General features: G+C 29.7%; 1 protein-coding gene across 1 annotated transcript in view; it reads left to right on the plus strand.

Annotated features, from left to right (window-relative positions):
* The window catches only part of LOC127287630 (semaphorin-2A), a 207,419-nt gene that overhangs the window by 7,808 nt on the left and 186,367 nt on the right, over positions 1–13,244 (plus strand). The window contains exon 2 of the mRNA XM_051314660.1: positions 9,498–9,697. Coding sequence (XP_051170617.1) covers positions 9,692–9,697 — 6 coding nt within the window. The 5' untranslated portion in view covers positions 9,498–9,691. The remainder of the gene's footprint in view (positions 1–9,497; positions 9,698–13,244) is intronic.

Consider the following 13,244-nt stretch of genomic DNA (forward strand, 5'->3'; position numbering starts at 1 on the left):
TTGCTAGAATTTTAATTAGAAACAAAAATTCTTGAATTTTAAAAATTCTATAGGAGATTTTTGCATCACGTTTGACACTTTAGAAATTCTATTTCTATATATACATGGGATTGAAGTGGAGAAAGTTGGATGAAATAGGGAATCCATAATTTTGTTCCACCCTCGTCTCGGACCAACAGGGCCCTTCAGGCTGAATGTTCAATACAAATCGTCCTTGCTATATGCTCATACAACCAGCCATGTCCAACGTTATTTCTCTTTTATCTCCGTTGGTATACTATATCTCAGTTTAGCTCTTTCTATTTCATCTTGAAAATTGTCCTTTGATTAGTATTGATCTTTTATTCTTGTCTCCATTCAAAATGATATTGCCATCTTGGTAACAGCAAAAATGTTCTGGTAGTTGATCACTTTATCACTTAAAATTGTGTCGATTTATTTCTGGAAAGTTCCTCTTTTCCCTCCCCCATGAAATAGTAGTCGTATTTCACTGAGATTTCTCTTTTAGAAAAAGATTTTTTAATTCTTATATTTCTCTCTGCTTTCAAAGATAAAAATGGAACATTGAAAGAATATATTTTTCAGTTAAAGAAATAGTATTTATTGTGAAAATTTAATTCTTTCCTTTATTGAACGTTGTCATTAAATTTATTTATCAAATTATTTTCTGTAGCTCAGAATTTTACCCAAGAATTATCCAATGATTCATCAAAGTCCAAAATATCAGTTTTCTGTGTGTCTGCAAAGTACAAATTAGTTATCGCCAAACGAATCACATAGGTAAAGGGAATTAGTGATAAAAGTGTTGTAGAGTTTTTCTGTTAAGAAGAGACGAGATCTAATTTTGTTCTACTTATTGCAAATCTTGAATATTGTATTTAATAAATCCAGTAATTCATTTAGAACTTACTTATATAATTCAATGTGTTCTAATGAAGAGATAAAATTAGAAGTAATTTGAGAGATGTAAATTGCATATTGTCGTGAAATGAGTTTCATTTCATTTAAAATTATACTGTCTTTTGAAAGCCTTATTTAAATTTTATTTTAGAAGACGAGTAAGAAGGTGTGAAATAATTGTCTTTTATTGAGAAACTCCAATTCCCACGTTTATCTGAAAAAAGCTCGGAAGAGTCGATAAAGACAGCAGTGAATTAAAAAAAAGGTGAATTAAAGAAATGTATGTAATTGGTATAAAAAGAGTTCATGTGCTACTAGAGACTTGTTAAAAGTAAAGAAAAGAAATTTATTTTTAAGGGCAATGATAATACTTCGTACTTGCCAGAGATTCAGATTTTTCAAACTGCGCACTTTTGTTTAAAAATTCTCTTATCTTTTTCATTGAGTAAACATGATTTAAATGTAAAGTGTGGTTTTGGAATTTGCGCTAGCCTTACTGACAATTTCTGACGATAGAATTGCATCTAGATATTTAAACAATTTTCGAAAATTAAGCCCAGCAACCAATTTCATCTAACGTGACTTGATGTGTCCCATGAATTTATGATATTCGCTAAAAGCACTCTGCCATTGGTACTAACTAAGTGAGTTTACTAATGTGAAGCATATTTTCATGTATGCGATACTGTAAAAATAAAATTCTAATAAGAAATTCCTTTCAACTAACACTGAATTTACGTTTGGTTGATTTAACTTCTATTTGAGTCTTTTAGTCTTAAAAGCTTTCATTACTAATTTACTGCCAATTTTCAGTGATTTCAAGCTTTTTTATTTTAATCTTTTTAAAATATTTAAAATTTTTAAAAAGAGATAAAAAATTTATTACAAAAATAATTTTCTACGTTATTATTTAAAAAAAAAAATGTAATTCACCATAAGTTTTATCAAGTTATTTGAATTATATTCAAATTATAAAATATATCCCTGCTATTTCAAGAGATTATCTATTTAAAGAGTTGCGTAAATTTGCTTTTAGAACCTCTGTTGTTATTAAAACAAATTATACATTTGAAAGCTTCGCTTTTCATATAGGTACCCTTTTAGCTTTGATTATCCTCATGCCCGCTAATAATTCAGTTTACTGTGAAAGAATAATTAATTTCAAATAGCTGGTGCTTAAAAGCATTGCTCTTACAAAGCCATGCGTGTTATTCAAAAATGTTATATCACTTTAAAAAGATTTAAAAAAAAAGTTTTTACAATTTTTTTTATTACATACTTTTTGTCAAAGTGGGGACAGATTTTTGTAAAAATTAAAATCCATTTATCATTTTTCAACAAATATTAATATTTTGTCGGTTAAAGAAGGAGGGAAGTATATAACTTAGATTCTCCTCTAAAACATGGAGAATACTAAAGTGAAGATAACAAGCTCACCTAACGATTTAAGACGTAGCACGAACATAGAAACTTAGTTATTTACTCGTAAGTACTGCAGCTTGTTTGACAACGTAAAGGTATTTGCTTTAATACTTGATTATCCACTTAATGTTTGCAAAACATTTAAACACTGTCATTTGACGTTAGCGTTTCCCTAACTTTAAAATTTGATACGGTTTAAATTTAATCCCAAACTCTTGAAGCCATAATGAATTACTCGAGTGTGTTGTTAATTGATTTGAATGTTAACCTAAGTGAAAAATATTGACGAGATTTACTTTTTAAATTTTCCATTTTTTTAAATTGATCAACGAATAGCAAATAAAACAAAGAATAAATTTTTCAACAAAGAGATAAATTTCATTAGCAGATTAGTGGTGCTATTGTGACACATACACACACACACACTTAATAATAACGATACAAAAAAAAAGAGTGGGTACTTTGTTCCGTGGTTGACAGAATCGATTCGCAATCCATTTACGTCTATTTTACGAAACGCGCTATTGACATTTGATCGGATCTGTGTGTGAGATAGATACACAAATTTTATGACGCGTCAAAAATAGCTTTCAAACTCGAAGCGTGATCATGGAAATGAAGAATTTTACGTGTTAAAAAAAAATTTTGTAATATTTTGGTAGATGTGTAAAAATTATTTATTATTAGAAGGAATTTTAGTCTATTATAACGATTGAAATAATTATTATTTAATTAATAGATGAATTGACAGCTCAGTAACTTGTATTTCAGAAAATTTTTATAAAGAAAATATTAAAATATTTAAAAATTGCCTAAAACTACCAGTAGTAGGTATAAGTATAGTAGATGCAACCGGAGCACGTCCAGTTACACTTAAACTTCAAATATTAGACAAATTTAAAATGGAAGATTGGTTAGGACAATTTGTTTTTATTACTGTACCTAAATTAAATTGCGATTGTATTATCATTTCAGATATGTTAAAAATATTAAAAACTAAAAATTGATTTTAAAAATGATGTTATTGTAGTAATGAAATGAAAAGATGAATTATCTATGGAAATGCTAAAAGAAAGCATAAATAAAATGAGAATAATATATGATCAAAATGTATCGAAAAACATGATTCAATTCAGAACGAAAAGAAAGATTTTACAAATTTATATTGCGTTATAAAAACGTATTTTCGAAAAAACCGGACAGAATATATAAATACGAACATGAATTAGAGATGAAAGACGACAAACCATTTTTTAAAAAAACGTATCCTATATCAATTAAATTAAGAGATAGAGTAAATCAAGAATTAGAAAAATTATTAAAATTGAAAATGGCAGATGATAATAAAAAATACACTGGATTTATTATTGAAGGAAAATGTTATGTATTCAATGTAGTACCTTTCGGTTTAAAAAATAGTACGAGTGCATTAGTAAGAGCATTAGATCAGGTATTATGCGGAATAGGTAAATTTGTAATCACTTTTATCGCCGACATGCTGTGTATTTTACAAAATATCGATGAACATCTTTATCACTTAAAAAAAAATTGTGTAAAAACACAATATGACCATAAATTTTACGAAATCTCATTTTTTTCTCCAGAATAAAAATTTTTAGGACATATTTTATCGTCTGATGGTATTAAACCAGATGCGGATTATTTAAAATTATATACAAGAATGATTTTAAACTAAAAACCGTTAAGCTGTAACTAATTCAACTGTCACAGAAGGAGGTCCTAAAAGCGTAGTGGCTTGGGAGATTTCGAAAATTCTCTGACAGAGTACCAACTCTAAATCCCTGTTGATAGATCTTGAATTACAATTCCATGCGGGTTTCGAATCATTAACAATTCTCAGGAAACTTTGAAGGAGAATTATATAATCGCCTATTAACGTCTAGGCACTTGTTCTTAGCAAGAAATTAAGCTCTTTGATCATTTTGAAGATAGTGCATATTATGTTATTACGAAAGTGATTCATTTTAATCAATGAATATTAATGGATTTAGATTTAAATTTGTTTCAATTTTTTTGAATTATTAAAAGCATTTTTAATATATTATATAAAAGAATTAATTGCCTTAGATTTTTTTACAAGATTAAAAAATATCTCAAAAGAAAATGTGAATGTTGTGTAACTATTCATTTTTAATAAAATATGTATATATATATGAGGGATTTGTGAATGGAATTTATTATATTTTGATCGAGGTGAATGCTTTTGGCATATTATCCTGTCTTCGCCGTCATTTTTTTCCTTCCGTCAGTCTCTCCCTACTTTTTGACAATTTGAATCGAGCGACTCATTATTTTATATTGTGAGCCCCGCTAACAATAGTCATCTTTCCCTCTTTTTTTTAACCATTTCAAGACTCTTCTTCGACTGCAGACGCTTTTAAATTGAGAATTATATTAAAAACGAAATTACCAGATTTGTATACTCTTTTCTTTCTTTGCAGTATAATTTTTCATTATTAAGAATCTCTTCTAAACTATTCCCTTATTACATTTTTAGATTTAAAATGAATGTCACAATAAGTTGAAGTAAAATTAAATGTATTTAAATAAAACTTTACAATAATGTCATATTACAATTTATATTACAAGTAATATTATTCAGAAAAAAAAATTATGAAACACTTTATATGTATAGGGAAAAAAAATTTTTAGATGAAGTTTCCATTCAATATGGTCTTATTTGGAGCGAAAGCTTTATCTGTCAACACATCTAGCTTTTCAGGGATTGAAAATGTTTCCAACTGTGCGTAGGGAAGTGCACTCTACACGAAGGGTCGAGTGTTGATGATTTTCAAAGGGGAACTCTATAAATGTGATTCTCTCGTCTGATAAAATTAAGTATTTTAAATCAACTTCATTTTATTTACTAGTTCGCACCCAAAATCGTTTTGTTCTTAATTCTGATGACAAAAATATTCTTCAGAATTTTTTAATAAAAATATATTTTTTAATTTATGGCAAATAAATGTTTTTATAGAATCTTAAAAAAATGTGCTTCTGCAAAAATTGTACAATTCGTTGTGCAATTTTAAATATTTATGAAAACAACAAAAAGTTAGAAATGATGTACACTCCAATCTCGAGAGTCAAATATTTGAAGATGTTGCGAATGTACCAACTAAATGTATTTCACAGTCGTATTGATTTACTTACAAATAGAAAACATGAAAAAGAAATTCGTCACATGTGTACATTCGAAGACCCTCTCAAATAAATACGAAAAGCAGACTGATAAAAAATGCAATAACTTTGATTTTTCAATATTTGCAATTTACTACATATATTGATAGAGGAATATCAAAATCAATTTACAAAACAGTTATTTAGTTATAACTATATTTTTCTAAATTATTGATTTTAGACGAAATTGTGATTCACATTTGAAATGAATTTTTAAGATAATATAGATTTCAAATTGATGCCAATCAAAGATAAAACTCGAAGAAGTAGAGTGGAGTGATTTTTTATATCATTATTTCTTTACAGAGAAACGCAGACAATGATGGAGATGCATTCAAGGGTACACTTTACATTATGAGCTTGGAAAGTTTTTTTTAAAGACACGTATATTGTATATAAGTGGTATATGTACTTTCATTTTCGATGCTTATGTTAAAACTGACGTAACAGTTTACATTTGTAAAAGAAACAAAATCGGATCATGACGAGAGATAATGAAAAAAAATTAAACAAAAAAAGTACCCTTAGTTTTTAGTCTTAACGAGCACCTCGAAAACAAAAGCTCGTTTCTGTTCTCAATACAATTTTAGACTTCAGATATACGCATACAAGGTTAACGAATTTAAGAATATATAAATTTTCTTTTGCTCCTTTCTTTTATTTCTGATGATTGTAATGACAATTATATTCTATAAATTTTTTTTTGAAAAGTATCTCAGTGATTTTTTGTAAATTTGTGTGATGGAAACTAAAATGCTCTCTACCTTACGGAGTTCTATGCAACGCAGAAACTTTTGATCAAGATCAAATGCCTAATTCTTGGAAACTGCTGGACTAGATAGAACTGCGTATGATGGAAATGTTCTACCTTACACAGTTCTACCTTGCGCAGTTCTATGCAACGCAGAATTTTTTGATGAAGATCGAATTCCCAGTTCTTGAAAATTGCTACACTAGATAGAACTGCGTTATATAGAAATGTTCCAACTTACGCAGTTCTATGTAATGTTATACAAAAAATACTCTATTAAAATTTTCAGGAGTATGAATAGTTGAGTCTGCCAATATAAGGCATTAATATTTAATTTAAGCGTCAGGATGATGTGAATAAGAAAGTACATTGAATTCGACTAAGCCGATAACATTCGTCGGAAAAGGTGTGAAAAATGGAAAAAAAAGAAATGAAAAGAGAAATGAAGTTGTAGAGGAACTGTGAACGCGAAATAACCCAAACACATACAGGTGTGCATCATCGTGTGCGAAGAAAAGAAGTCTGTCTGGTAGGGTGTCTCGACGCATTGTCCATGTAGACGGATGAGTTGGCTCTTTACAGAAATGCATGTTGAGTTTTCAAGGGTGCATTGGCACAACCAGGGTAGAGATGGATTTGTAAATGTGTATTTGTGTGTGTGTGTGTATATGTTATACACTGACGAGCGTCACGATTCGTCGACCAACACTATTTTCTACTCGTCTGTCTCTTTCCCCTTTTTGGTCCGTCATTTTCGTTCTTTCCGTTTGTTACTCTCGCCTTTTAAACGTGATTCACCGACAGAGGCACTATCGATAGTGATTGCGTGATGACGGGAGTTGAAGCACAAAGAGAAACTGGAATGGGAACCGAGAAAGCGTCACCACAATTTTCACAAAGTCTTCGCAAAAGGCGATTGCTACAGACGAACTATTATTGCTATTGCTTTTTTGCGGTCTGAAAAAAAGTATTATATTTTCATCTATATTAGGGAACATTTTTCTCACGTGAGTGTAATTTTATTCTAGTCATTGGTAAAAAGGATAGAAAGGTCTATTTGTAAAATTACAAAATCATTGACCAATCATTTTTATAGATATTCCCACCGCTGCCGCTAAATATAACTTATGTTTGTAGATTCAATATTAAACCTTCAATAACCTTCAATTTAATATGTAAAATTAAAAAAAATCTATTCTACTTGAAAAGAGAAGAAGAAAATGTTCACTGTGGATGACATATATGAGTGTTGACGCAAGAGAAATATTGTATTAAGAATAAATTGTTTTCCATTGTGGCAAAGAGTACGTGTCTATGAAAAACCATTATGGTCGATTCCTTTTATCTTGATCGTAACATCTTTTTCTACTTGGTTCTGTTGTGTGTTGAGACTGATGTCAGCTTCTTTTACCAGTAATGATGTAACGAGGATCATCTGTGTACATGAGAAGAGTTCAAGAGATGTTAGCTATTGGTAGCTGTCTCGTCTTATTTGAATCTCAGTCTATTCCCTTCTATACAAGAGCAAAAGATATAGGAAACAAGAAGAAAAGAGGAAATGCACAGAAAAAGAATACAAAAAAAACACACTTGTGCTCTTTCCCATTCAATGTGCACCTTCTTTTACATAACTCTTCTCTTCTTTAAATCTACCTTTTTTCGCATCCTTCCATTCTATAGAAAGTATCTGAATTTCTTATATAGAGAAACCGTGATGTTATCATTTAATAGTTTTTTGTTGAAATATAACAAAATGTATAAATTATGTTAATTCTGATACAATATATGATTGCAATTGATTATATAAATAACAGAATTGAATAGAATTAATTAACAACCTTAAGTTTTGGAAGAAGAGTTTGAAAAGCCAGTAAGTGGATGACGCTAGGACTCAATTTTCGAGAGATGAGGATAACAGTTACAGTCACCAACCAAGAAGAGACGGAGAGGAGCAATTATTTTTCATTTTATACAGCAGAAAATAGACGTCGATTGACAAAATTTTTATGGGTGAAAGTCTGAGCTACAGAAAACTTAATAAATTAATTTGATGAAAAATCTATGAAGATAGATAATTCCAATGAAATTTTCTTGTATTTTCTTTAAATCTCTGATGATGACAGTCAAAGCAATAGACCTTTAAATTATTTTAAAAGAATTGTTTTTAAATTATGAAAAATAATTTCGCGTGCATTTAAAGTATTTGTGTAAATTAATAATTCCTTTATAATTATTCTTGTCTGAGACACGACAAAGAATAACTTTTTGGATGGGAAAGTTAAAATCGTTGCTTTAATATACATTCACTATATCCTCTTGTGACCCTAATGGTCAGTACAAGCATGTTAAAGGATTAATTTCCCGATTTCACTGCCGCTTATATAAGTAGAGAGTAATTCGAAACAGCTGTTTCCGCGTTGAACGTCCTTGGGGCAGGATGGCATTAGCCTCCAAAGACCCTTTGAATGCTCACGAACCTATTTTACACTCTAAATGGATCTAAGCTCTTCGACATCCCTCGCGTCTCTGGGAAATTGTCATTCGAATTTTCGGCAACAGGAAATTGAATTGTTGTGTAATCTGTGTAGACGGGGAGTATAAAAATATCCATCTAATTGAAAATTTTTTTTTTCCAGATCGATAGCTTTTAAGTGAAAACACATTATTCAAGATTGATTTTGAAATTCCATTTTGTTGATTTTAGTTTAAGGTTTTTTTGTGATATTTTTTTTAATATTTACATTTAAAAAAATTGTCATTAAAACCAAATAAACAAAAATAAAATGAAATTATTCTGACAAAAAGTTAATTATAAATGCGCCAATTATTAAATATTGCAGTTTAATTCAGAAAATGTATTATTTTCAATTTATCTTACTTTGATGACATTTTCAAACTTTTCGAATTCCCAAAAGGAATAAACTGTTAAAAGGTTAATGCAATGTCAACTTTATCTTAAGTTTTTTTTTCAAAACTTTGTTTTCTACCGAGAAAATTCTAGACGAAGGAGTTGATAAAAATAGTATAAAAAATTTTCTTTACTTCTAGAAACATAAATTTTGCTTCTTTCTCTAATATTAAAAATTAAAACATTCGAGATTTATATTTTCACTAAACATATGTTTGTATGGATACATACACATAATTTTGTACTAAAATATCAAAATAAGATATTTCAATAGAAACAAAAATGTTGATTGGAAATTATTTTTCTTTGTTTCAGGAATGATCAACAGACGTCTATTGTTGCTGTGGATGTGGTGTGTTTTTGAAAAAGTAAAAATGCAAAGTGACAATTTAAGTGTTTGGTAATGAGTGAACGATTTGTTAATAAATTTTAATCGGATCTTGAAATTGAAACTGTTGCTCAGAAATCGTATTGCTTGCACAAGAGTGAAAATCTATCAAGGAGTAAGAATGATGGTGAGTAGTTTACCATATAACATGCAACCAACTCAGTCATTAGATCTCTTGTCGGGTCGTTTAAGAGCAGTTCATCAAGTATGCATTTGAGTTTCAATCCCTGGTGCTGCTTTTGCAACTTGCTGCGTAAATTTCATGGAAAACTCTTCCTTTGAAATGAAACACTGTTAAATTTTAAATACACTTTAGATCGCTTTAAGTATTGCTTGAGAGAGAAATTTCTCTCCAGTTTGAAAAACATAAAATAATGAATGAAAAGTGCTTTCTCCCGTATTCACCGCTATTGGACGCTCTCCATATTCCGCTGATTTTAGTTTCCCGATATTTTCAATCCTGTTTGAATCACAGCATCTTTAGATATTACGAACTTATAAGCATGGCTGAATAAATCGTTCAAAGGAGAAATAAAAAAATTTCTTTTGTTCCCCCCGTTTCTTTTGAAACAACTAGCAAAACACTTTTATTCAATAGTAAATTGTCCTCAATGCAAAAAAAAAGTTTTGCAAAAATTTAAAAATGAAAAAATTTCTTTTTCAAATTAATAATTTTAATATCTGATAGAATAACTATTGGGCTAGGAAAAATAATTGACATAAAAATTATTTGTGTCCTTGAAAAAAATAATGTAACAATAAATTGATAATTTATTATATGAGAGAAAAATGCAATTAAATTCTTAATCGTGTCAAAGTGATGTTTTATGTCATTTTTTAATGTTCATCTTTTTCATGTTATATTGATCAGTCACGTCTAATATTAATAATAATAATTTTTGAAGAAATATTATGACCGCAATAAAAAACAGATCGTAAAGTTTCATAGCTAGATTTAAGGTATCGTGTGTAACAAAGGGAGCGTGAAGTGGATAGGAAGATCCGCTGAGGAGGGTCTTACGAGCTCTCTAAATAAATAGAAATTTATATATATATATATATATATGTGTGTGTGTATATAGATATCGGCAATAAATAAGGGTACAAGTAAAGTGGGGTAGCTCGTGCTGCATGTGAAACTTCAAATGCACTCTGCGCGGTCCATCAAAATGCAAATGTCTTTTATCCGCGCGGTAATATATGCGTCGGTCGAGAATCAGTATTCGTACATGCGATCCACCCCCAACGTTACTACAGGGCTAGTATGCCACTAGTATAAAGCTCCGGATTCTGAGATTTCACTGAACAAAGTAACCCTCCTTAGATCACGAATCACCGCTTACACGCCCATTCTTTTTACTTGTAGCCAAATCTCCAATCGATGAGTTCTTAAGAGGAAGACCACATTATTTCTAACACTAATCTTATTTAAAAAAAATTATCAAATTTGCTCTACTAATTTTTTTTTTACAAAAAAATTCTTTGGTGAAATTCTGAGCTAATAGACAAATATAAAAATCATTGAAACTTTAATGAAATAATAATAATAGGTCATAAATATTCTTTGGTGAAAGTCTGAGCTAAAAGACGAATATTTAATTATAGATAAACATTTCCCTTTAGATTTGATTTCTATTTAGTATATTTTTATTAAAAGAAATAAGTAATGGAGATTTAGAAAAAGAATAGTCGATAAACTTTAAAGAACGAATTATTTTAAAAATGTACTTCAAATCGTTTTATATAGGAGTGAAAGTTTTAACTTTGAAATGAAAACATTTTTCGAGTAAAAGTTTTAAAGCCATAGATTTTCGTTAACTTTAGATAATCTTGCGTAAATCCTTAGTCCCTTTTTTTCTAGCGAATAAGAGAATGGGAGAATTTTCTTGTGAAGATTCAAGATCCCTCCTATTTATCCGAGTCAGAGTACTAGAAAAACGGACGATTTTATCGTTCTGTGCAAATTGAATTCTGTGATTCGATGAAGAAACGAGTAGAGAGAATAAGAGAAGGAAAAAGAAACACAAATTCACTAAATTTCTTTCATAATTCCCAGTAAATTATATAATGTAATTTATATTTAAAAGTAAATTGAAAATTACTTTATGGAGTTAAAAAAAATTGACTCTACTCTTTTCTTAATTGAAAGCAGTAAGTAAGAGACCTTTTGTCTTTTTCCGAAACAAATTGGACAATGGCCCGGGGTGTCTCGTTGATGTTGCCTTGTTGTTTTGTTTACAAACACCTATGTTTGATGGTGGTCCAGATGGCTGGGATGCTGAGTTAGGGTTCGTGAAGAGCGAATTGCTTGAATGGTATACGTAAGACAAACATCCTTGGTACAAAAGGTGGGTTACCTTGTCAAGGCTTTTCGAACTACAAAGTCTCCTTCGCTTTTCAAACTAAACCTCTAATTCGTTCTCAAGCTCTCTCACTTTCTATCAAGTTAAAATAATCTTAATATTATCTCCTCTCTTATTTAAACCAGAATTAAAAATAAAAATTTCTACTCATATATTTTTTTTAATCAACTTTTTACTAAAAAAACATAAAAGTTAATAAAATTTTCATAAAAATTGAAAATGTAATATTTGTTTTCGTCAAAAGGTAAACAAAACTAAATGAAACAAAAAAAAAAAAAGAAGCAAAATTTTTGTTGGTTGAATGAATTCAGTAAATGTAGGGAACATATTGCAAATGAAACTTGTTCCTTTTTCGAGCCAGCCAGGAGTGGCTGAAAATATAAAAGAGAAAAGCACCACTTATCAAAGAAGAGCAATGTAATTTAAATTCAATTTTGATCTTTTGGAGATGAAGGGGAATAACATTCAAGATTATATTAGGTTTTTTTTCCTGGACTGTAAAATCACTATAAAGTTTATTCGTAGATTGAACACATTTATAAAGATAGGAAGGAAAAAAAAGGTGAAAGCCTATTTCTGTTAGATACCTGGTTGAAAATTCGCAACGAGACACTAGATTTTGTTCAATCGAACGAGCACGATTGAGCGTTTCATTTAAGCGAATGCCGCCCGCTACGAAAGCCCAAACGAGTTTCTGTTTTCACGAAAAAAAAGTAACCATGGCTTTTAGTCGCGTATTTCGTTCGTTTACGGGCGTGCACTAATTACACTCTTTTTTTTCTCGATTTATTTTTTCATTACCTCACAATGTGAATAGAGTCTTTTGTATAAATTCCGCGAGGAAATCATTCCTTTTTCCCACTGGCATATTATCAATATTTGTAAACTAGAAGTTTATTGAAGAGATAATTTAAGTTTATAAAACATGAAAACAAAAGTCAAAAAATAATATCAGATCTCCAATAGATTTTGTTATTACCGTTAATTAGATTTTTCCAATATTATTATTCATAACTGTCATAGTGAATTACGGACAGACAAATGTTCTAAGTGATGTTTACCACAACTGCTGAAACTAATGTTACAAAATAGAGGATCAATACAAGTTTCGCATGTGAGAGGTAAGCCACAAATGTAAATGGGAGATTTACCTTTATATGTTTTACATATATTGCATTTATTTACGTATATGTTAGATACACGATATACATTGTTAGTATCTAATAATAGATGCCCTCGCAGATTCAAATCACCACAGCGATGGAGCGCACAATCGCGTCGACATAAACCTCGGGATTATCTGCAAGCTCT

Source organism: Leptopilina boulardi, unplaced genomic scaffold (assembly GCF_019393585.1).
Source record: "Leptopilina boulardi isolate dan_hultmark-lab unplaced genomic scaffold, ZJU_Lbou_2.1 LbouV2_372, whole genome shotgun sequence".
NCBI classification, from domain to species: domain Eukaryota; kingdom Metazoa; phylum Arthropoda; class Insecta; order Hymenoptera; family Figitidae; genus Leptopilina; species Leptopilina boulardi.